General features: G+C 67.6%; 5 protein-coding genes across 7 annotated transcripts; 2 read left to right on the forward strand and 3 right to left on the reverse strand.

The window, feature by feature from the left end:
* The first annotated feature begins 4 nt into the window (after positions 1–4).
* Positions 5–2175, forward strand: WBP1 (WW domain binding protein 1). The gene is made up of 4 exons (XM_085059427.1): positions 5–237; positions 305–407; positions 757–918; positions 1366–2175. Exons 1-4 carry the CDS (start codon positions 175–177, stop codon positions 1929–1931), a joined length of 894 nt encoding a protein of 297 aa, XP_084915553.1. The 5' UTR covers positions 5–174; the 3' UTR covers positions 1932–2175.
* Positions 2176–2313: 138 nt separating this feature from the next.
* Positions 2314–5292, reverse strand: MOGS (mannosyl-oligosaccharide glucosidase). The gene is made up of 4 exons (XM_085059422.1): positions 4897–5292; positions 4593–4795; positions 4329–4516; positions 2314–4153 (listed from the first exon to the last, which is right to left on the reverse strand). Exons 1-4 carry the CDS (start codon positions 5255–5257, stop codon positions 2446–2448), a joined length of 2460 nt encoding a protein of 819 aa, XP_084915548.1. The 5' UTR covers positions 5258–5292; the 3' UTR covers positions 2314–2445.
* Positions 5293–5701: 409 nt separating this feature from the next.
* CCDC142 (coiled-coil domain containing 142) lies at positions 5702–10800 on the reverse strand. 2 transcript variants are annotated; one of them, XM_085059420.1, is made up of 11 exons: positions 10663–10800; positions 10232–10328; positions 8462–9823; positions 8296–8382; positions 7919–8083; positions 7699–7853; positions 7459–7623; positions 7266–7380; positions 7003–7180; positions 6287–6495; positions 5702–5969 (listed from the first exon to the last, which is right to left on the reverse strand). In XM_085059420.1, the coding sequence occupies exons 1-11, from the start codon at positions 10708–10710 to the stop codon at positions 5728–5730; spliced, it is 2823 nt and encodes a 940-aa protein (XP_084915546.1). In that variant the 5' UTR covers positions 10711–10800; the 3' UTR covers positions 5702–5727. The 2 variants fall into 2 exon arrangements, with proteins under 2 accessions (XP_084915546.1, XP_084915547.1); XM_085059421.1 differs by lacking the exon at positions 6287–6495 and having other exon boundaries at positions 5826–5969.
* A 218-nt stretch (positions 10801–11018) lies between these two features.
* TTC31 (tetratricopeptide repeat domain 31) lies at positions 11019–15374 on the forward strand. 2 transcript variants are annotated; one of them, XM_085059423.1, is made up of 15 exons: positions 11019–11155; positions 11280–11399; positions 11525–11802; positions 11910–11993; positions 12178–12246; positions 12353–12496; positions 12580–12808; positions 12943–13033; positions 13115–13256; positions 13726–13827; positions 13909–13981; positions 14078–14219; positions 14305–14379; positions 14823–14925; positions 15027–15374. In XM_085059423.1, the coding sequence occupies exons 1-15, from the start codon at positions 11035–11037 to the stop codon at positions 15141–15143; spliced, it is 1890 nt and encodes a 629-aa protein (XP_084915549.1). In that variant the 5' UTR covers positions 11019–11034; the 3' UTR covers positions 15144–15374. The 2 variants fall into 2 exon arrangements, with proteins under 2 accessions (XP_084915549.1, XP_084915550.1); XM_085059424.1 differs by having other exon boundaries at positions 13912–13981.
* Positions 15375–15754: 380 nt separating this feature from the next.
* On the reverse strand, positions 15755–20144 carry LBX2 (ladybird homeobox 2). The gene is made up of 2 exons (XM_085059428.1): positions 19708–20144; positions 15755–16501 (listed from the first exon to the last, which is right to left on the reverse strand). Exons 1-2 carry the CDS (start codon positions 20024–20026, stop codon positions 16116–16118), a joined length of 705 nt encoding a protein of 234 aa, XP_084915554.1. The 5' UTR covers positions 20027–20144; the 3' UTR covers positions 15755–16115.
* Between the last annotated feature and the right edge of the window lie 1637 nt (positions 20145–21781).

Consider the following 21781-nt stretch of genomic DNA (forward strand, 5'->3'; position numbering starts at 1 on the left):
GCGGGACTTCGGGCCGGGCGTGATGGCGGCGGCGGCGGCCCCGGCCCGGGCGGCGGCGGCCGCGGGGGCCGCGATGGCGGCGGCGGCGGCGACGGGGCGGCGGCGGCTGCTGCGGGCGGCGGGGGCCGCGGCCGGGCGGGCGCGGGGCCGCGGCGGGCTTTAGGCGGCGGCGCCATGGAGCGGCCCGGGAGCGCCGAGGGGGCCTGGGCCGCGCTGCTGGGCCGGCAGCACCCGCAGGTACCGGGCGGGCCGGGGCGGGGGGGCCGCGCGCGGGGCCGCGGTGACGGTGCGGCCGTGCCCGCAGGCCCGGGAGTTCTGCCCGGGGGTGAACAACCGGCCCTATGTGTGCGAGACCGGGCACTGCTGCGGGGAGAGCGGCTGCTGCACCTACTACTACGAGCTGTGGTGTGAGTGCGGGGAGAACAGCGGGGGTCGGGGGCTTCTGGGGTGGCTGGTGGCTTCGAGGGGTCCTGCGACCTGGGGGAGTCGGGAGCTCTGGCGGGGCTGAGGTCTCCGTGTGAGTTCTGCGGGAGCTGGGAGGGGGACGACAGGGACCGAGGGCTCCGAGGAAATCCGGGCCTCTGGGGCGGTCCTGTGCCCCAGGGGTCCTGTGGGCTCCGAGGCAGACTGTAGGCTCAGGGAGATCTGGGGGGACTGAGGGTTGTGGGAGGTTCTGGGGGCTGCAGCCAAAAGCCCCATGGGCATGGGGGCTCTATGTGAGGGTGACCCCCCCGCTCCGCGCCCCCGTTCCCGCAGGGTTCTGGCTGCTCTGGACCATCCTGATCCTGCTGAGCTGCTGCTGTGCGTTCCGGCACCGGCGGGCCAAGCTGCGCCTGCAGCAGCAGCAGCGGCAGCGTGAGATCAACCTCATCGCCTACCACGGTGCCTGCCAGTACCCGCCCTCGGCGGGGGACCTCCGTGAGTGAGAAGCTTCTGAACTTCCTTTGTATCCCCCAGTCTCAGTCCCTGCCAGTACCCGCCCTCCATGGGGGACCTCCAGCACCCTACATATGTCCCCCCCAGCCCCTCGTACCCCACCATCTTCACAGGATCTCAGTGAGTGAGAAACCTCCGTGTCACCTCCCCAGCCCTCCCCCAGTATCCTGCCTCCTTAAGGGATGTCAGTGAGTGAGGGATTCCTGGATCCCCTGTCCTTGCCCCAGCCCCAGCCCCTGCATCCCTACATTCCCCTCCTCAGCCCTGCCCTGGACTGTGTCCTTCAGGTCCAGCCCCTCCAGGATCCCCCACGTCCCCCCTCCAGTATCACCCTGAGCTCCACATTCCCTACAGCTTTGCCCTGTGCCCTCCTCCTCCGTCCCCACCGGTGTCCCCGGTGTCCCCCTGACCCCGCCTCTTCTCCCCCAGGGCTGCTGGCCTCCTTCAAGCTCCCGGCATACGAGGAGGTGGCGCAGCGCCCCAGGACACCCCCGCCGCCCTACAGCCCCGGGAGCCCCTCGCTGTCCCCCGGCTCCTCCGGGGGCTGCAGCTCCTGCTCCTGCGGCTGCTCCTGCGCCTCCTCCCCCAGCAGCTCCTCGCTCTCGGCGCCGGGCACTGACGAGACGGACCCGGACCCGGACCCGGGCCCAGGGGATGGCAGTGCCGGCCGTGACTTTGGCGGCTCCAGTAGCACCGGTACCGGTGCCAGCTGGGACCTGCCCCTGCCCGAGGAGCCGCCGGCCCGCGGGGGCCTCCCCAAACAAGTCCCCCCGGACTTCTGCGAGGCTGAGGGCCACCCCTGCTCTGACACCGAGGGGCGCGAGGAAGGGAGGGGCGGGGTGGTGCCAGGGGGTGGCCCCGGGCGGCACCGGCGGCTCACAGGGGATTCGGGCATTGAGGTGGGCCGTGGCCCGGAGGAGGAGGAGGGTGAGCCCGAGGGCTGCGGGGCGCCAGGGGATGGTGGGGGGCCCGGCTCACCTGTGCTGCCCGTCTGAGCCCTCCCCCAGGACCCCCAACTGGGGGCTGGACTCACCACAGAGCCCCTGGGGGCCCCTCACCCCCCACAGACACCCACCCTGCAGCATGGTGGAGTCCTGATGGAGCCCACTCCCCTCTGAACTGCTTCTGGGGCCTCCTCCATAATCCCAGTGCTGCTGCCCAGGGGTGCCCCATTGCCGGGGGGTGCCCAAGGCCGTCAGGGTGGGCGCATTCTCTCACCATTAAAGAGATGTGGAAGTACCACTGCCCCTTGTGAGTGGTGCATTGGGCTGGGTGGGACACCAAACACCACAGGGAGGGGGCATAAATACCCCCCCGTGGCACAGGAAGGCACCAGTCTGACCTGGCGTCGGCAAAGGGGACAGTGACACCCTGACATGGGCAGCAAGAGGCCACAGTCGTGGAGGTTTATTGCAGGGGAGGGCAGGGGGCCTCCGACACAGCCCCCCAACAACTCCCCTGACCCTGAGCATGCCGGGTAGGTGGGGGGATCACAGGAACCCCCCCACACTAATAGTCCTCTGCCATGGCCAGCACGACAAGCGCAGACCAGCCGGCGAAGGGGTGACAACCCTGCCCGGCACCATCACTGTCCCGGTAGTGCTCCCAAAGGAAGCCGGTGGCTTCGTACTGCCGGAACACATTGGCCACGAGGTTTTGGCGCAGCTCCCGGTACAGCTCGGCCGCGCGCTCCCGGTACGGCCCCGCCGCCCGCGCGTAGCTGTGCAGCGCCCGCAGCGCCAGGAAGTTGATGTTGACCCAGACGGAGCCACGCCAGTACGGGGGGTCGTGCTCGGTGTTGCGGCGCAGGTACCAGGGGCTGTCGCGGGCCAGCGAGCGCAGCCCAAAGGGCGTCCAGAGCTCCCTCTCGCTGCGCATGGAGCCCAGGAGCGCCGGCAGCCGCGGCGAGTCCGCTTGGAGCAGCTGCAGCAGCAGCGGGAACAGGCTCACGTAGCCCAAAGCACCCACAAACTGCGGCCGCGGCGCCTCCCGCACCTCCCGCCGCAGCTGCGGGGCCGGGGGGGGCCTGCCAGGCACGGGGGCCGAGCGGTGCCAGCGCAGCGCCACAGCCGCGGTGTGGTTGCCGAAGTCAGCGAAGGTACCCAGCTCGGGTGCCCAGTGCAGTCGGTCCAGCAGGTCATTGTCGGTCAGGGCGCTGGCCATGTCGCGATAGGGCGCGAGGGGCTCGCCCAGGCGCTCGGCCAGCGCCACCAGCACGCGAGCACCCAGCGCCATCCAGCAGCGCAGGTCTACGTGCCGCTCCTGCTCGGACGGGTGGGAGGCACGGGGGTAATCATCCAGCCCCGACGCCAGGGTCTTGGGATTCAGAAAGCGCTCAGGGTCGGTGTCACGGCCGCGCCAGCGGTAGGTGAAGGGCTCAGGGCCGGCCTGGGTGCGGTTCAGCCACTCAAACCAGTCACGCAGGCGTGGGAAGAGGCGGCGCAGGTAGGGCAGGGGTGCGTCGGGCAGCAGCCGCTCCAGCGCCAGCAGCAGTGTCGGGGGGTTCGCCGTCTCGCTGTGCTGCAGTACGAACTCGGGGGGCACCCGGGCCCGCGCCTCATCCCCCAGGATCTGCTCCCGCGGGATCCAGCCGTCGGCATTCAGGAGGTCGAGCCAGTGGGCGAGGATGTCGCGGGCCAGCGCGGAGTCCCAGCGGCTCAGCAGCAGCAGGTGGAAGCCCTCGTCCCACAGGAAGCCACGTGGGAAGCAGGAGCGCGAGGGCACGGCCGTGAACAGCATGGACTCAGCGCCGGGCACCGGCTCTTCCTGGCGCTCCGAGCGCAGCAGAGAGCGGCCGTGGAAGAAGCCGATCCCGCCCAGCATCTCGCTGAGCGCGGCCTGGGCAAAGCGGCGCTGCGCGAGGGACACCCCACGTGCCCCCAGCCCGAAGGTGTCCTCGAAGCGTCGCTCAAAGGCAGCCGTGTGCCGAGCCAGCGCCGCGCTCAGCACAGGCCCTGCCAGCCGCCCCTGCCGCACCCCTGCTGCGCTGCCCGACTCCAGCGTCACCTCCAGCACTGCCGGCGGCTCCAGTGTCACCTGGTGCAGCAGCAGCTGCCCCCGTGGGGGCTCCCCGGGCAAACCCCCAGTGCTGGACACGCCGAAGAAGCGGCGGCGGGGCCGGCCAGGTGGGGAGAATACGGAGCTGTCACGGAGGCTCTGCTGGACCAGGTCGGTGAGACGGTGCAGCCCTGGCACACCCGCAGCCAAGAAGTTGTAACTGAGGGGGACAGGAGAGTCAGGGATGGGAGATGTGGTGGAGACAGGGGAGGTCAGGGATAGGGGGGACATGCTGGGGACAGAGAGGAGATGATGGGGACATGGGGATTGATGGAAGGGACATGGTCAGGATGGAGGGGACAGAGGAGTTTGGGGGCCACAGCCCAGAGACTCACCTGGCATACTTGGTCCCTTCACCCTCTCCAGTGGGGGGCAGGAAGGTGACGGTGAAGTCCCCAAGCTCCTCCGCCGTCCCCGCCACAGCTGCCAGCCGTGTCCCATTCTCCACCACTGGCCGCAGTGTCCCCTGCCCATCCGTGGCCACGTAGAAGAAGAGGGACAGGAGAGGGGCCGGGCCCTTACCCTGGGGAGGAGGAAGAGGAGGAGGGTGACAAAAGCTTCCTGGCATCCCAACCCCTCTCCCACCCTCCTCTCCTCACCTCCATCTTTGCTGTGACCCGCCAACTCCAGTCGCCGCCGTGGTTTCCCCCCGGCTGCTTCACAAACTCGGTTCTCAGCACCAGCCCCTCATCGCGAATCTCCTGCACTCCGAAATTCTCCCCGTCGTGCATCAGCCACCCGTAACGCAACGCGCCGTCAGTCGCATGCCGCAAGCTGCCGCCGTGTTGGAGCCACATCAGTCCTGGGAGGGCGGGGGGGTGTCAGGGGCGGCTCTCCCCGTGGGGTGGTGGGAGCGGGGCCGGACAAGCCCCAGGGTGGGGCAGAGCACCCCGCGCCCCTCACCGGTCACGACAGCGCGCGGGCTCCGCGTCTTCATCCCGAAGAAGACGTGAGGCCGGTACGTGCCCCAAAAGTAGGTGGGCGATGCGAGGGGCCCGGTGGAGCCAGGGGGGACGGCGGGAGGGGCGGGGTGGGGGGTGACGAGGCGGGAGGCTTCGCTCCACCGCTTCCATTCGGCTATCGCCGCCGCCAAACCCAGCGCCAGCGCTGCCGCCGCCGCCGTAAGCGCCAGCGCCGTCCGGCCCCGCCCGGAGCCCCGCGGTGGCTGTTTCTGTTGCCGAAGTTTCGGGTCCCGCTCCCGGAGTCGCTCCCGGGGCCGTTCCCGGGGTCCATCCCCGCCGCGCCGCCGACGCTCACCCGCCATCAAGGCAGTCGCTCGCTTGACGCCAGCGCTGCGCGACGGGTGGGTAGGCGAGTTACACGAGCGCCCCCTGTCGGGCGGGAGGAGCACACGCAGGTTCGGTCCTCCCAGGGACCGCGCTCAACCCAAACCGGCCCCGAGGGGACTGCGACACCACAGAGTCCCCAGTCCCCCTGCCACCCAGTCCACGCTCCTCATATCCGCTTTGTTCTCCCCGGTGATCTCCCCTCAACCTCTCCGGGGATAACCAAAGGACCCCCATGGAGCCTCAGCCTTCCCTAGGATTACCCTAGAGCCCCTGCTATGCCCCCCCAGCCCCTCGAGGACCACCCAGCCCCACCAGTTCTTCCCCCAGGAGTTCCAACTAGACCCTGCCCACCAGCAACTGGTCCCAGTTAGAATCCCAGGATCACCCCCCAGTATCCCACCCGCAGACAAAGCCACAGCCATGGTGTTGCCAGCTTTATTCCGTGTCAGCCCTCGGGGCTGTTCCCGACGCACGGGAGCCCCGGCACACGCCAGCGGCGGGCACGGTGCAGCCGCAGGGACAGCCACTGCTGCTGGCTGCCCGGGAATGGGGATTCGGGACGGGATGGCAGATCGGCCTCCAGAACCAGTGGGGGGGTCCCTGGGATTGGGGCCGGCCCCTCCAGAGGGTCCAGGCCAGGGAGAGGGTCCATGGATGGTTCCAGGGGGTGGGCGCCTTCATCCGAGCCTGGGAAAGGATGGATGGGCTGGGATATTGGATCCTGCTCCTGGTGAGAGTCCCTGTCCCCATCCCAGTACCCACTCCAATTCCATTCCCATCCTTGCTCCCTGTACCCATCCAGCTTTGTCCCAATCTCTCTCCCAATCCCTATCCCACCCTGTCCCATCCCTTACCCACCACCTCCTCTCATCCCAGTCCCACCCCACCTCATCCTCATCCCCACCCCATCCCGTTCCCATTTCATCCCCATCCTATCCCATCCCCACCCTATCTCATCCCATCCCACCCCATTCCTGCCCACTCCCACCCCACCCCGCTCTCACAGCAGCGCCGGAGGCTGCCCCAGCCGCGGGGGTGTCCCCCCAGCCCCCCCGGCTGCTGCAGGAGGCACCGCACGGCCGTGTCCGTGTGCCGGAAGACGCAGAGAGCCCGCAGTGCCTGCTGGGCCTCGGGAGCCAACCCGGAGCGCTCAGAGCACACCAGCTCCCGCACCGCCTCGAAGTCCCGCCGGAGCTGCAGGGCACCCTGCAGGCTGGGATGGGGGTCAGGGTGGGCATGGGAATCCCCACCAGGACCCTCTGGCACTACCACCATACCCTGGGACCACCACGGAGACCATGGCACCACCATCAGACCCCCAAGACCACCACTGGGACCCCCACAACTGCCCACAGAACCCCTGGCACTGTCACCAGGACCACAATGGACCCCCACTGAGGCCCCTGTCACCATCGCCAGGATTCCATCCTGCCACAGGGCCCCCAGCCCTGTCATGAGACTCCCAGCAGGCCACTGAACTCCTGAAGCTGCCACTGAGATCCCTGGCACTGCCCACTGGGACCCTCCCCAACCTGACACTGGGCCCACCAGCCCCACCACTGGGACCCCCAGCACCATCACTGGGACCTCTGCTCTGTCACCAAGTCCCCAGAACCACAATGGCACCCCCAGAACTGCCACTGGGACTCGCAGCACACCCTGGGACCCCCAGCACTGCCCACTGGCTGTGGCTCTGGCTGTGTGCCCCCATCCCCAATACCTGAATTTGATCCGGCGGGTCAGGATGTGATCCATCCAGGCCTCCAGGAAGGCTGTGGTGACCCGTGCCAGGGTGGGCGCCTGGGCATCATGGGGCAGGGCCTGGGCCCCCTGCAGCACCTGCCCCAGCACCGCCTGCACTGCAGCTGCTGCATACGCACTGGGGGAGCTGGGCAGCTCTGGGGGACACAGGGACCCCACTCAGTGACTCCACAAAGCCCCACCCCAAGCACCCCATACCCCTCCCCCAGCCCCAACACCCACCGGCACGTGGCCCGAGCCGCCAGTGCCGGCCCAGTGGCATCGTTTGGTCGAAGATCTCGGCAGACAGCCGCTTGCAGCTGGTGGAGAACATCCGGAGCACATCCCCAGAGAAGAGCTGGGACACAGGGAGATGCTGGGTGACACAGGGTGACACAGGAGGGGGCTCAGGACCTCCCTCTTGGTCCCTCGGTACCTGGATGCTGTTGGCCACATCGCAGATCTGCTGGCACAGCTGGAGCTCCCACGGGGACCCTGGGCTGGGGAGTGGCTCATGGGGGATGTCCCCATGGGTGTCCCCTGGCTCTGGGAAGGTCCTGCTCACCTGCAGCATCAGTTGCTCCGCCTCTGCCTTCAGCACCTGGAGGGGAGTGGGTGGAGTGAATCCAGCCCCCCTGTGTCCGCCCAGACCCCCATGACCCCTGTGTCCCCGTACCTGTAGGTCTCCCTGGGTGAGCAGCAGGAACTGAGGCAACGCCCATGCCGCCAGGTACCGCCCAGCCCGGTCTGTCAGCCACGCATGGGCAGCCGCCATCGCCGCCAGGCACCGGCCCAGCACCTGCAGCCGCAGGCAGAGACCCCCGGGGGGGGCTGCGGCTGGGGGTCAGCACAGAGAGGACCCCCTGACCCTCCCAGCCTCCCTAAACCCCTCTCACCATGGGGGCGGACGGGCAGCAGGTGCAGGCAGCGCAGGGCAAGGGCCAGGGCTGGGAAGAGGCACCGGAGCTGCTGGGCCGTGCGGCTGCAACCTGGCCCTGGGGGTCCCCCTGGGATCTCCAAGCACTTGTCTGACAGTCCCGAGCCCAGAGCACGGGTAAAATCTGGAGGAGAAACAGTCAGAAGACCCCAACATTCCCCCATTGGTAGACCACCCCATAGCCCACATCCAACACCTCACAGCATACCCCTCTCCCTTCCCCCATATCCACCAAGCACCCTACATCCTACCCCCCACATTGCACCCCAGAGCCCACACCCTGAACTGCATCCTGTACCCCTGTACCCCACCCTGTGCTCCCCCAGCCCCCCATACCCATGTCCCAGCTGCAGAGGACGCTCCGGCACAGCAGGCGCAGGCAGAGTGCCCCCAGCTCCTCCTGGCACTCGGGGGGCACACGGGCTGCAGAGGGACATGGGGGGTCAGGGCAGGGCAGGGATACCCTGAGACAGCCCCCCACATCCCCTGTATCCCCACGTACCCACGGCAAGTGCACGGCTCAGCTCCTGTGCTGCGGTGATGGTGGCACGGGGCGTGGCAGGAGGGCTGCCCAGGCTGTCCCCCAGTGCAGCACCCACGGCCTCCCAGAGCAGCAGGCGGTACCGGGCACTCAGCACGGCGGCTGCGGGGCCACGGGCAGCGTCCAGCCACCGCACAGCCTTCCAGCCACCTGCACTGCCCGGCCGCAGTCCCGGGAGCAGCCCTGAGGGCACGGGGCTCTCTGACAGCACCGGCTGCCACAGGCTCTCAGCTGAGGCCACCAGTGCCCCAAAAACGTGTCCCATCAGCTCCTCATCCTCCTGGCACAGTGCCTGCAGCTCAGCTGCCAGCGCTGGTGGCACCTCTGCTTCGGAAGGTTCTGTATCCATCCCCATGCCCATCCCCGTAGCATCAAGCCCCGGCGGCCACGGCACCACCACGTCCTCCCAGCAGACGTGTCCATCCCTGTTATCCTCATCCCGGGGCCGCAGGAGGGGCTGGAGCCTCTGGGCCATGGCCTGGCCGCGCTCGGCTGCCAGCAGCCGCAGCACCCCGCCCACCGTGAAGGCGCTGGGTGCCTTCGCCTCGGGGCCCAGCTCTTCTGCCAGCCCCTGCACCACACGGTTGTAGATTTCCAGCCCCTGGAAAAGGTCGGCCAGGCAGTCAGAGGCTGGGGTGGGGGTGCCGGGGCGGCCGAGCTCCCGCAGCCGTCCTTCGATGTGTTGCCCGGCCAGGCGTGCGGCCGTCAGGGCGGGCAGCAGCAGCGCCCACCGCATGTGCACCACGGCCTCGCCGCGGCGCCGCGGCAGCTCCCGCAGCCACGCGTCCGTCCGCAGCCGCCGCAGCAGCACGGCCCAGTGCCCCGTGTGCGCCTGCAGCTCCAGGCACAGCTCCCGCAGTGCCGGCGCGGGGTCCCCAGGCTCTCCGGGCCCCTGCAGCACCAGCAGCCGCCGCAGGAAGTCGGAGGAGGCCTTGAGGCGTCGGGTGAAGTCGCGGGCCAGGCGGAGCTGGTGGCGGTGCTGCAGCAGCCCGTGCAGGGCCGCTCCCCGCTCCGCCACGCGCTGCCGCATGGCGTCCTCGGAGAAGTCACCGGCGCCGCCGGGATGGGGCCGCACGTGCCCCAGGAAAGTCTCGGTGCGAGGGTCCTCCCAGACACAGAGGCAGCGGCGCAGCCGCAGGAAGCTTTGCTCCAGCGGGACCACGATGGCTGCTGCTTCATCCTCGTCGTCCTCGTTGTCATCATCGCCGTCGGTGCGCCGGCGCGACCGCGGGGACAGCAGGCGCCGCAGCCCCGGGGTGACACAGCTGCGCAGCATGGCCTCTGCCCGCTGCAGGGAGCGTGCCAGCGGCCCCCGCGACCCGCCTGGGGGGCATGGGACCCTCAGCGTGGGGCAGGGATCATGGTGTAGGGTGGAGAGCCCCAGTGCACAGTACAGAGCCTCAATGAGGGACAGCCCACACTGCCCTCTCACTATTCCACTGCCACCCTAACCCTGAGCCCCTCAGGACCCCGCTAGGTGCCCCGCAGGCACCCAGAACCCCACAGCCCCTTGGTGACCCCACAGCCCTTTGGTGTCCCCACAGCCCCCCAGGACCCGGCAGGCCATTGGGGTCCCCACAGCCTCCCCACCCAATCAATACTCCCCCAAGGACCCTGAATCCCATTAGCGTCCTCCACACTCCCTCCAGGACCATGCACGCTATCGGGATCCCCGCAGCCCGCCAGAACCCTGCACCCCGTTGTGCTCCCCGCATTCCCCGGGGATCTCACCGGGCTCGGGGGGCTCCCCGCGGGCAGCCCCATCACCCGGTCCAGGACGGGCCGTCAGCAGCAGCAGGATGAGGCCGCCCAGGCCCGCGTCGCCCACCTGGAGGTGAACGGGGGGCTCAGGACTCCCGGGCCAGGGCGAGAGGCGGGGCCACCACCTGACCCCGCCCATCACCGCCATGGTCACGCCCCCTCGCGCCGTAGCCACGCCTCATCACGCTCCCGCCATGGCCGCGCCCTCAGGGCGGATCCGGTCACGCCCCCAGCCCGGGCTCGCCACGTTGGCCACACCCTCCGCTCCGCCCCCTGTGCCGTTGCCATGGCGACGTCGCGCCGCCTGGGCCCGGTGCCCCCCTGCCCACCCCGTTACCGGCCCGGCCCCGCCGCTGCCCCGTGAGGGGTGTCCTACCCCCCCCTACCTCGCGCGGCCTCACCTGCAGGCAGAGCTCTTCGGCGCGCCGCTCAGCGCCGCCGGCGTCCATGCCGGGCCATCCCGGGGGCGGCGGCAGCAAAGAGGCTTAGGCCGCGCCCTCACTAATCCGGGGGGCTGGGCCAAACTGGCCGCCGGGAGGAGCCCGGCGTGAGGGGCGGGGCGCCTGGCGGGGGGCGGCCGGGCCCTCGGCGCTGGGGCAGGCGGGGACGGCGGGAGGGGATGTGGAGCCCCAGTCCCACCCAGTGCGGGCCCTTCGGGCCGCCGTCCTGCCCGCATCCAACATGGCGGCCGGGCGGCCTCAACCGGCGCCGTGACGTTTTTCCGGCAGGCCCCGTGACGCGCTCCTGAGGCGCGGCGGCGGCAGCTCGTGGCGATGCGGGGCTCGGACGGGACGGGGGAGCGGGATGGGCCCGGGCTGGGCGGCTGCGGCCTCGGAGCTGTCCCCGCTGCCTGCCCCTGGGGCTGCATGCCCGGCCCCGCCGGCTGGATCAGCGGTACGGGCCGTGGCAGGGCCGGGGTGGGAGTCGGGAGTAGGGGTGGGAGTCGGGAGCGAGGCCCGGTGGCGGCCCGGTTTCGGTTCCGCCTCTGCCGGCTCATGGCTATTTCCGCTTCCCACAGCGCCTTTCTGCCCCCGGCACCGTATGTCCAGCCTCGCCGACCTGCCGGTGCCGTCGCAGGGCCCTTCCCAGACAGTGATCAAGTGCAAGAATGGGGAGGTGTGTCTGATCTGGGACGACGGTGAGTCGGACGGGGGCTGCCGGGTGATCTCCGTGCTCGGGAGCTACTGGGAAAGGCGGAACCGGGTGGGGGCTGCCGGGGTCCGATGCCCGAGACTGCTCTTCACACCCCCATTCTCCTGCCAGGCCCCAGGGTGGATTACTACGATCTGAGGGGTGACGATGACGATGGCGATGAGGATTATGATTACGATGAGGAGGAGTTCGACACAGATTACGAGGACCGGGGCGATTTCTGGGACGTTCCCGTCGCGGAGGAGCCCGTTCCCCACAACTACTGCGGCTTCCGCAAGTCCTTCCTGTGCCCGGAGCCGCCCTCACAGCCTCCCCGGACCCCTCCCACCGCCCTGGATGCGCGGCTGGACCGGCTGCCCACGCTCCGCCAGACCTGGCTCACGGCAGAGGTGGGGAACTCCCCCGCCGCCCTTCCTGCTCTCCAGGGGCTGGGGGGTCTCGGGCTGACATCATGGGAAGGGTCCTGGCTTCCTGACTCAGGGTGTCCCCCTTGCAGGAAGCTGAGAGGAACGCGCAGGAGCTGGTGGCAGAGGAGGAGCGGGCGAAGAGGAAGGCAGAGAAGAAGAAGCAGAAAAAAAAGGTGAGTGAGCCCTGGGAGAGGTCACTGCCAGCCTCTGGGGATTGGGATCACTGCCTCTTGTTGGGGTGCTGCTAGCAGGTCCCTGAGCTCGGGGGTCACATGGCTGGGGGCTGAGGGTGGTGGGGCTGGGGGTCTGCATTTGTCCGCCGACACTTGCTCATGGTTCCACGTTCTCCCTTTGCAGAAACAAAAAGACCGAAAGAAACGTGAGAAACTGGGTCAAGAGCTGAAGAACAAAGAGAACACTGATCCAGTAAGTGATCACTCCAGCCCCCTCGTGCTGTTCTGGGGGTCCCTAGAGGTGGGGGCCAGGCAGCATCCTCTGCCCCCATCACCTTGCCTCCTCTCTCTCCTTGCAGAGCCCTCTGAGTGGCCCTGCGGGCACTGGGCCCCCCCCAAATGGCGCTGATGAAGAGGGATGCTGCCCAGAGTCCTCCCCGTGCCCTGGGGACTCCACAGCCCTCCCAGGAGAGCCTGGGCTGGATGACACAGAGGTGGCAGAGGTGAGGGAGGGTCCCCCCAGGGGGGCTATTTACCAGTGGGGGATCCCAGGGCTCTGCCTTCCCAATCTTCCCTGCGTCCCCAGGAGGAGCTGGACCTGAGCTGCACCTTCGTCTGCAAAGCACGGGAGAAGGCAGGGGTCCGGCTGCCCCTGCCAGGCAGTGACCGCTCCCCTGGGACACAGAACATTGAACCAGCCAGGAGGGTGCCAGAGAAGGGGAATGGGGACCTTGGGGAGAGATCTGTCCCACCCCAGCCCCTGCAGCCCAGGGCTCCCAGCCCCACCACTGTAAAGCAGAGCCTGGCACTGGCAGGTCAGTGCAGGGACACCCAGAGGGGCAAGGGGAAGACACTGCTTCTCCCCAGCCCTGGGAGGCTGTGCCAGGGGGGCTGTCCCTCCCTGGGCGGGTCTGTGTCCTCGCTACCCGCCCCTGTGTCACCTCCCCAGGCCATGGGATTGCAGCGGCCCAGGTGGGCCAACATACTGAGGCTGTTTGGGCTTTCACTGCCGCCCTGGAGCTGAACCCCCAGGAGCACCGGTGAGCAGAGGGGTCTTGGGGTGGGCTGGGGGGGTCCTGGGGTGGGAGGGACAGGCCACAGTGACACCCCTGTCCCCTCAGCCTCCTGGGGAACCGCTCTTACTGCCTGGAGAAGCTGGGTCGGTACGAGGAGGCGCTGGCAGATGCGGAGGCGGCGCTGGTGCTGCAGCCGGGCTGGCCCAAGGGCTCCTTCCGCAAGGGCAAGGCCCTGCGGGGGCTTCAGGTAGCTGGGGTGGTTCCAGGGACTGCAGGGCTGGGCTGCAGGAGGCTGGGGTCTTGTGGGGGAGCTGAAGGAGGGGGGGCCTGGTGGGTGCCAGGAGTTGCAGGGTGCCAGGAGTGGGTATGGGGCTTTCAGAGTGGGTGCAGAGTGCTGTGAGCTATTGTTGGGACCAGACTGGGGATTTTGGAGTGCCCGTGGGGTGGGCAGGGGGCTGAGGAATGCCAGTGGGTCTGGGGGGAGCTGGGGAGGCTGTGGGGTGCTATGGCTGCATGGAGGCCGATCGTGTTACATGTGAGTTGGGGCTGTGGGCTGGGGGGACTGAGCAGGGCACTGGGGGTGCTGCAGCATGTCAGTGGGGTGGGGTGGGTCTGGGGGATGTCGGTGAGGCTTGGAGGTGCCATTTGGGCTGGGTGGGGGTGGTGGTGTGTCCGTGGGACCGGGTAGGGAGCTGCAGGTGCCCTCCGGCCCCCAGCGCTACGCCGAGGCTGCTCACACCTTCGAGGAGCTACTGCAGCAGGATGGGGCCTATGCTGAGGCAGCCACACAGCTGGAGGCCTGCCGGGCCCTGCTGCAGGTGAGACCCCCTTTCTCAGCCCCCCATCCCCTGCCCCCTGTCCCACTGCGCCCCCCACGCCTCACCCCTGTCCCCTCACAGCAGTGCAGCCGCCCCGGGGGTGTCCCTGTGTCCCCCTTCCTGCTCAAGGCTAAGGAGCCACTGTTTCTCCCTGGTAAGGGACAGGGGTGGGTGGGTGGGTGGGCTGGGGAGGCCCCAGGGGTATCCCTGTGTCCCCAGTGGGTGCTGAACCCCTCTGGCCTCTTGGTAGCGGGATGGGCGACCGGGAGCTGCCAGGACACAGGTGACACAAGTGTGACGGGAGGCACCAGCAGGACCCCCACAAAAGGCCCAGAACAGGGACCAGCTGTTGCCAGTGGCCACCTTACACTGCCACCAAGCCACCCTGCCAGGTACGGGTGTCTGGTGATCTGGGGGGGGCCCAGAGCGCATGTTGGGCAATGCTGGCTCTGATGACACCAGGATGGCTCTTGGCAGGGACTGCTTCCCGCTCTGGGTGGGCAATGTCACCCCCCACATCAATGAGAAGGTGCTGCGTCGTGCCTTTGGCCGGTGAGTGACCCCCAGTGCCGCTGTCCCTTCAGGACTCCAAATCCCTGGCCCAGCCCTAGTGACCTCAAAGCTCCACAGCTCTGTCCCTGTCCTCATTCTCTGGTAGTTTCAACCTGCAGGGGATGCTTGGGGTGTAGTCTCTGACAGACACACACCACCCCCAGGTTTGGGGGTCGCTCTCCCTCAGCTTGGGGTGTCTTTAACTGTTCCTCCTCAGGTTTGGGAGTCTCTGTTCCCCCATTCCACAGAGTTGGAGGCATCTCACTCTGTTTTTCCATCTTTGGGGAAAGATGTTTCTCCATCTTTTATCCTTCCCTCCAGCTGTTGGGGGTTGCTAACCATTCTCATGTTTGAGGATCTCTAGCCGCCCCCACCGTGCAGGTTTGGGGGTCTCTAACCCTCCTCCTCCCCATTTAGGAGTGTCTTTAACTGTTGCCCCCCAGGTTCGGGGAGATCCGCTCCGTGCGGCTGCTCCTGGGGCGCCACTGTGCCTTCATCAACTTCTCCAGGAAGGCGGCGGCTGAGGAGGCCTACAGGGCCATGCAGGTGAGCTGGGGGGGCTTGGGGGATCCCCATCCTTCAGATGGCCTTGGGACACCCTGTCCCTACAGGGGCCCTGTCCCAGTGCCAGCTCCTCCTGTTCCCAGGGTGCCACCGTGGAGGGCAGCGAGCTGTTGCTGCAACTCAAGCACCCGATTCATGCCACCCCGGCCCCTCTGCCCCGTGCCAGGGGCAAGGCCACCCCCGGGGGGCTGCTCAGTTGACCCTGCTCTGTTGGGGGGCTGCCAGGGCCCCTCCCTCACCTGCCTGTACCTGCCTGTGCCTTTTCCCCCCACTGCCGGGGGTGGGAATGTCTTCCCCTCCTGTCTTGGGTTGCTGGGAGTCCAGGCCCACCCTGCAGCTCCTTGTGCTGAGGGATGGGCCCAGGCTGTTCCCTGTGGCCCCTCAGGGATTTGTACCAATTTGGGTTTTTTAATAAAACAGATTTGTTTCTCTCTCTGGCCTTCCTTGGAGCTGGTGTCCCCCAGCCTCTCTGCCACCCCTCCCCATCGCAGTCTCGGATCCCCACTGGTCCAGCCCTCCTTGTTCCTGTCCACCCCGTGTCCCCCTCTATCCCGTCTCACTGCCCCATGTCCCTCCAGCCCCGGGGGACAGTGGCGGGGGGGGCCTCCAGCCGCCTTTAATGTCGCTGGCTGATGACAGGAGCTTCGGGGGGCGGTGTGACAGGCGTGAGATCAAATACAATTTGATTAATATGCAAATTGAGGGGGGCAGGGGCGGCCGCAGCCGGTAATTAATCACCGGTTAAAACAAATTAATGCCCGCGGTGGGAGGTGCTCGCCCGGAAAATAGCGGGGAGTGGGGGGCTCTTGGGTCCATATTAAGGTGTCGCCTTTATTGCAAATATTTACACCGGGGCCAATAGAAAATAAAATTAAAAAAAAAACAATGGAAAGACGAACAAAAAAAAAAAAACCCGAAAAAGGGTGCACTGAGGGGGCGGGGCTGGGCTCGTTCCGTTCGGAACCGAACCAAGTCAGTCCAAACGGACCCGAGTGCACCCGAACGGAGCCGAAGGGAATCCAGTGGATCCGAACGGAGCAGTCTCGGCCCGACGAAACCGAGTGAATCCGAGCTCAGCCGAGCCGGCCCGAATGGAGACGCGTGGATCCGAACGGAGCAGTCTCGGTCCGAATGAAGCCGAGTGGATCCGAACGGAGCCGAGCGTGCTCGGCTCAGTCCGCTACGTCGATCTCCTCCTCCGAGAGCTCGGCGGGCTCTACGGTGCCGGTGCCGGTACCGGGAGCCCCCGGGGGCTCGGGCAGCCCCGCCAGCTGCTGCAGGGCGGCAGGAGGCAGCGCCTGCAGCGAGGCCACGTCCGCCCGCAGCTCCTCCAGGTCCCGCTTGAGCTTGGCGCGGCGGTTCTGGAACCAGGTGATGACCTGGGCGGCGGAGAGCGCCAGCCGCGCCGCCAGCGCGTCCCGGTCCACCGGGGAGAGGTAGCGCTGCCGCCGGAATCGCTGCTCCAGCTCCCGCAGCTGCTGCGCCGTGAAAGCGGTCCGAGACTTGCGACGCTTCCTGCAGGGAGGGCGCGGGCCCGAGGCGCCCGGCGGGGACGGACCTGCGGGGATAGGGGAGTCAGGGCACGGAGAACGGGGAACGGCACCGGGACCCGCACCGGGGAATGGACCCCGGGCGCCCGGTGGTGAAATGCCTGCGGGGGCAGCGGGGTCAGGGCATCGCACCGGTAATGGCCCCGGGAACCGCACCGGCATCGGGTAATGGGCCCGGCATACCCGGCGGGGAAGGGCTTGTGGGATCAGGGCACCGGGACCCGGACAACACCGGCTCCCCCGAGCCGCGCAGATCACTGCAGGGCTCGCCCTGCGGCGACAGCGGCGTCAGGTCAAAGACACCGGGACCCACCCCGAGCACTGCGAGTCCTGATCAGTGAGCACAGCAGTGCCAGGGCACCGGTAACGGCACCCGCACCGGGACCCGCCCCGGCCCCGCCGAGTCGCGCAGAGCACTGCTGGTGGGGCCCGGCCCCGCCGAACCCCGTTCGAACCGTGACAAAACCGGCCCACATCGAGCCGAACCCAGCCGAGCCGTGACAAGCGGAGTCGTGCCAACCGAACCGAGCAAAGCAAACCGCGGCCCGTGTCGGAAACCGGGAGTCATCGTTCTACAGCGGCTCCAGACGCGTCGGAGTCGCCCCCGCTGCGTCCGAGGCTGAGATCCCCGTGTCCTGCCGGCCGCTAGCCCGGGAGCCTGGAACGGAGCCGGGAGCACCGCTTGAGAACCGGGATCCTCCTTTTTCTCCATGATTCCAGGAGAGCCGGGGCCGTGATGGTCCCCGGATCCGATCCCGTCGCCGCTCTCGGCGCCGGTGTGGTCGCTGCTGCCGCTAGCGACGTAGAGAACCCCCGGCGAGACGTGAAGGTGGCGGTCCCGGTCTCCTTCCCGCCCCGGTTCCCGGTCCGTTCCAGCCCCGCCGATCCGGCGGCACCGACCCGTGTCTCGATAACACAGCTTGCCGAGGCTACTCGGTCCTTGCGTCCCCCAATAACCAGGTGGTTCCCGGGATCTCTCGCGGAGCTGACTCCGCTCCTCGGCACGCCCGGCCGTTCTGTAGAGGAGCCCCGGGCGGTCCCAGCCGAATCCGTGGGTCCGTCCCGGTAGCACGGCTTTACCTCGCTAACGAAACCAGGATCGATCCCATGTTCGTCCGTCAGCCCAGTAACGGCTCTTCCCCTCCACTCTCGGAGGCCCGATGGGCCCCATTTCTGTCCGTCCGTCTGTCCCGGTAGCGGGGTTTTATCTCCGCTCTGGGAGTCCCGATCGGTCCTGTGTCCCTCCGTCCCTCCGTCGCAGCGAAGAGGGGTTTTCGTTCATCACGAAACCTCTGGGCTCTCCGTGCTGCACCCATGGGTCTGTCCCGGTAACGGGGTTTTACCTGAATTACCGGCACCTCTCTCTGTCCGCCAGTCCCGACTCGTCCCGCCGTTACCCGCGGTCTGTTCGCGACAGGGTTTTGTTAATTCCGAGATCTTCGCTCGGCCGTGTCCATCTGTCCGGCTAGTACCGGACCTTCACCCCCGCTCCGAGAGCCCCGATCGCTCCTGTGTCTGTCCAGCTGGCAATGATTTTTTTCGCTCATTTTTATTAGTCCCGTGTCCGTCCTTCTGTCCGGCCGGTAACGGGAATTTACCTCGGCCCCGGGAGCCCCTTTCGCTCCCATTTCTGTTCGTCTGATCACCCGGTAACGATTTTTTTCGTTAATTTTTCCTGATCGTGTTTCTGTCGCTCTGTCCGTCCGCTAACGGGCTTTTTTACCTTAATTCCGGTAGCCCCGATCGGCCCGTTTCTGCCCTTCTGTCTGTCCCGAAAAAGGGGATTTTTTTCACCCTCGTTCCTGCTCATTTGTCTACCCCGAAATGGGATTTTTTCGCTCTCTTATTTCGTTACTTGCCGTGTCCGTCTGTCCGATAACGAGGGTTTTTACCTTAAAATCGGGCGCCCTATTCGTCCCCGTTCTGTTCGTCTGTCCGCCCTTTAGCGGGTTGGTTGTTCGTTCATCACAGGAGCCACGCTCTGTCTGTCCGTCTGTCTGCCCGGTATGGTAGGTTTCTTAATTACCGGAGTGCCTCTCCGTAATTGAAGATTTTTTTTTCCCCTTTAATTACCGGAGCCGGCTATCCTTGTCTATCTGTCCGGCCGGCAACGAAGGTTTGGGTACTCACGGGAGTGCTGATTTGGCGGTCCGTGTCCGTCTGTCCGAAAGGTTTTTCGTTACCGGCGGGAGCCGCGTTGTGCCCAACCGTTTCCGTTAATTACCGGCACGCTGGTCTGCCGTGACTGTCGGTCTTTCCGTCCTGGTAATGTTGGGTTTTTTTTCACGTTAATCACGGAGACCCTTTCTATCCTTCTCGGCATGGGGCTGCATTTTTACGTTAATTACCGGAGCCTCTTTCCGTCTGTTCGTGTCTGTCTGTCTGTCCTGGTAACGGTTTTATTCATTCCCGGCGACGCCGTGCTCTGCCTGTCCGTGTGTCCATCCGTGTGAAGGATTTTCCCTTAATTCCCGAGTCCCGATCAGTCCGTCCGTGTCCATCTCTCCAAACCAGTAACAGATTTTTCGTTCCCGGAGGCGCCGCACTCTGTCTGTCGGTGTCCGCCCGTCCCCCGGGTTGGGCCGATCCCGGGATTTGCGGGGCCGGTTCGGTCCCGTCCGTGAGCGGCGGTCGGACCCCGCCGGTACCGGGCCACTCTGGGTGGCCAAATCCCCCGGACGGAGCCGCCGTCCCGCCGAAGCTCGAGGCCGGTACCGGGTTTCCGTTGCCGCCGTGCCCGATCCGCCGCTCGGTCCCCGCGCTCGGTCACGGTCACGGTCACGGCTCGGCGGGGCCGATCCGTCGCTCGGTCCCGCGGCTCCCGGCAAAGCTACCTGCCCCGGCCACGCCGGTGCTCCCGGAGCTCCGGTGCCTCGGTGCCTATGGCAGCTCACCGGGGCCGGGGCTCGCTCGGGTTCCCTGTGTCCGGCCCCGTGACTTCTCCCTCCCTTCGGACTGAGACTGCCGCGTGTCCCCGGTGTCCCGGCCGAGCACCGGCGGCTTCTCGGGCCTCCCAGCCGCGCTCGCCCCTCCGGGACAAGGAGGAAACTTCCCGGTACGTCTGACGAGGGGCGTCCCCGGCCTCGCCACGGCCTCCCCCACCGCCCTCCGGCCCCGCCACCTGCCCGGTGCCCGGTGCCCGGTGCCCGGTGCTCGGTGCCCGCCCCTCTCCCGACGGAGCCCCCCCGCCCCAGCAGCTCCCGGACCCCTGTACCTCCGGCCGCCTGCAGCATTCCCAGCTCCAGCCCCTGGAAGGTTTTACTGGCGAGTTCTTCCAGCGCCCAGAGCGGCGAGGCCGGGGCGCAGCCGCCGCCGCCGCGGGGCCCTGCCGGGGCGGGGGGGGCGGCGGGACCGGTCCCGGTCCCGGGGGGACTCCCGCCGCGGGGGCGTCCCAGGATGTCCTCGATGCCGAAGGGGGTCAGCGGTTTGGTGGTGTTGGCGGGGGGCGGGAGCCGGTCCAGGGGGCTCCGCCGGTGGCCGCCAACCGCGGCGGCCAGCGGGGGGGAACCGGCCGCCTCCCCCGCCGAGGTCATGCCGGGACCGGGACCCGCGCCGGGACCGGCACCCGCCGCCGCCTCCCCCCCCCCGCCAGCCCCGCGATTCTCGTTCCACCGCCTTAAAGCCCCGGGATACCGGGAGGAGGAGGAGGAGGAGCCACCGATGCCCCCCCTGTCGAGGGGGGGGGACCGACCCCTCTCCGCCACTACCGGGGCGCAGCCCCGCGCCTCCCCCCTGGTGTCTCCCCCATTTTAACCCACCCCAGTGGGTCTCCCCTCCTCCTCTGCTCCCTCCTCATCCTCACCGCGGCTCTTACCCTCACCCAAAAATTTATTGGCTCTTTTGCTCTAAAATGCCCCATAAAAGCATCGGGGCCGCGGCTGGGAGTGATTAAGCCCTTTTGGGTGGGTTTTGGGTTTCAGAGCCATAAATTCCCCCCCCTCTCCCCACATTCCCGCTGCCCTTTCCCGGTACAAATAGCTCCGGGATTTCGGCCGCTCGTAAAAATCCCGGGATGCCGCACACGCAGGTGAGGCCCGGCTGGCGACGCCGCGTCCGGATTATCCGGCGGGTATGGGACTGGGGGATGCCGAATTGCCCCTCTGGAGAGGTGGTTCGGCACCCCCAGCCCCAATCCCGTCGGGTGTCCCCATGGATCTGTCGCTGGGATCGGGGACATGGCGAGGTCACGGGGGTCACGGCGGTAATGAACCTGCGGACGATGCGGGGAGTGGGGGGGGCCGGTGGGAGCACACGGAGCCGGGTTGGGGGAGCAGGTGCAGGGGGATCCGGCAGCGCCGATGCCAGGATTATGGAAGTGGGGAGGGGGCGGGAGGCGGGGGGGGATTTTTCCAATCTTGCTGACAAAGGCAGAACGCGATCTCCCGGCTGGAAATCGGAGTTTGACAAATTCAACCTTGAAATTTCCCAGCAGCCGGAGCAATTAAAGGCCGGCGGGTGAGGGGGAAGGGTGGGGAGGGGGCTCGGTTTGGGAGAGGAGCACGGGGCCCCTAGCACGGCGGCGTGCCGGGCACGGCGGCGTTTGCACGGATTCCTCGCATGCGGCTTTTGTCCTCTCCGCAGGGCGCGGGGAGATGGCGGAGCTGCCGTGGCCGCACGTGCCGCCGCCTCTCACCGGGGGATGGAGCCCGTCCCGGGATGCAGGCGAGCTGTGACCCCACTCCCACCCCCCGCGCGGGAGCTGCCGGTGGTCCTGGACTCGGCTGGACCCCTGCGAGCCCGATCCCTTCCAGCAGCACCGCTGGCATGAGGCCACCGTACCGGCCACAAGGCCCGGGGCACCCGCTGGGCAGGGAATGGGCGTCGCAGCCCTTCCCAGGAGTCCCAGCCCTTGCCGGGGATCCCAGCCCCATGGGGAGGCCCTGATCTCAGTCCTCGTTTAACGCTCTGGGACACACGCGCTGGGAAATCGCTTCTCAGGGTGATTCCATGTTCATGCGGTGATCGGGAATTGCAGCCGCCCAACCGCTGAGCAAACCCCTCTGGAACGCTCCAGCTCCTCCGGGGCCAGCGGGATCTCGGCGGCTGAGTCCCGGGCTGGGAGTGTGGGAGTGCTCCCACCGGGCTGCGACATGGGAATCCGCAGGAACCCGGCCCATCTCCAGCAGCGGTGCTCACCCTGATGGATGTGATGTCACCCCCCGACCCCATCGCCCCCTCTCATCGACCCCCCCATTATCCCCACCCATTTCTCCTCAGCAGTTGTTGTGAATCCCTCCTGCCCCTAGGGATGCCCCCAGACCATGGTGCTGGCACCTCCTTCCCCCCTG

This window comes from Lichenostomus cassidix, chromosome 4, assembly GCF_008360975.1.
Source record: "Lichenostomus cassidix isolate B80296 chromosome 4, HeHo_3.0, whole genome shotgun sequence".
Lineage (NCBI taxonomy): Eukaryota > Metazoa > Chordata > Aves > Passeriformes > Meliphagidae > Lichenostomus > Lichenostomus cassidix.

What these genes read in the sequence shown, in the direction of transcription:
- WBP1 (XM_085059427.1), top strand. Translation starts at nt 175, where the DNA reads ATGGAGCGGCCCGGGAGCGCCGAGGGGGCCTGGGCCGCGCTGCTGGGC. An exon ending in TGGGCCGGCAGCACCCGCAG is followed by an intron (nt 238 to 304) that starts GTACCGGGCGGG and finishes CCGTGCCCGCAG; the next exon opens with GCCCGGGAGTTCTGCCCGGG. An exon ending in GCCCTCGGCGGGGGACCTCC is followed by an intron (nt 919 to 1,365) that starts GTGAGTGAGAAG and finishes CTTCTCCCCCAG; the next exon opens with GGCTGCTGGCCTCCTTCAAG.
- MOGS (XM_085059422.1), bottom strand. Translation starts at nt 5,257, where the DNA reads ATGGCGGGTGAGCGTCGGCGGCGCGGCGGGGATGGACCCCGGGAACGG. An exon ending in GGGTCACAGCAAAGATGGAG is followed by an intron (nt 4,517 to 4,592) that starts GTGAGGAGAGGA and finishes CCTCCTCCCCAG; the next exon opens with GGTAAGGGCCCGGCCCCTCT. An exon ending in GAAGGGACCAAGTATGCCAG is followed by an intron (nt 4,154 to 4,328) that starts GTGAGTCTCTGG and finishes TGTCCCCCTCAG; the next exon opens with TTACAACTTCTTGGCTGCGG.
- CCDC142 (XM_085059420.1), bottom strand. Translation starts at nt 10,710, where the DNA reads ATGGACGCCGGCGGCGCTGAGCGGCGCGCCGAAGAGCTCTGCCTGCAG. An exon ending in ACCCGCCGGATCAAATTCAG is followed by an intron (nt 6,496 to 7,002) that starts GTATTGGGGATG and finishes CCCCCATCCCAG; the next exon opens with CCTGCAGGGTGCCCTGCAGC. An exon ending in GGGCAGCCTCCGGCGCTGCT is followed by an intron (nt 5,970 to 6,286) that starts GTGAGAGCGGGG and finishes ATCCTTTCCCAG; the next exon opens with GCTCGGATGAAGGCGCCCAC.
- TTC31 (XM_085059423.1), top strand. Translation starts at nt 11,035, where the DNA reads ATGCGGGGCTCGGACGGGACGGGGGAGCGGGATGGGCCCGGGCTGGGC. An exon ending in CCTGCCGGGCCCTGCTGCAG is followed by an intron (nt 13,828 to 13,908) that starts GTGAGACCCCCT and finishes GTCCCCTCACAG; the next exon opens with CAGTGCAGCCGCCCCGGGGG. An exon ending in CTGCGTCGTGCCTTTGGCCG is followed by an intron (nt 14,380 to 14,822) that starts GTGAGTGACCCC and finishes GTTGCCCCCCAG; the next exon opens with GTTCGGGGAGATCCGCTCCG.
- LBX2 (XM_085059428.1), bottom strand. Translation starts at nt 20,026, where the DNA reads ATGACCTCGGCGGGGGAGGCGGCCGGTTCCCCCCCGCTGGCCGCCGCG. An exon ending in AATGCTGCAGGCGGCCGGAG is followed by an intron (nt 16,502 to 19,707) that starts GTACAGGGGTCC and finishes CTATCCCCGCAG; the next exon opens with GTCCGTCCCCGCCGGGCGCC.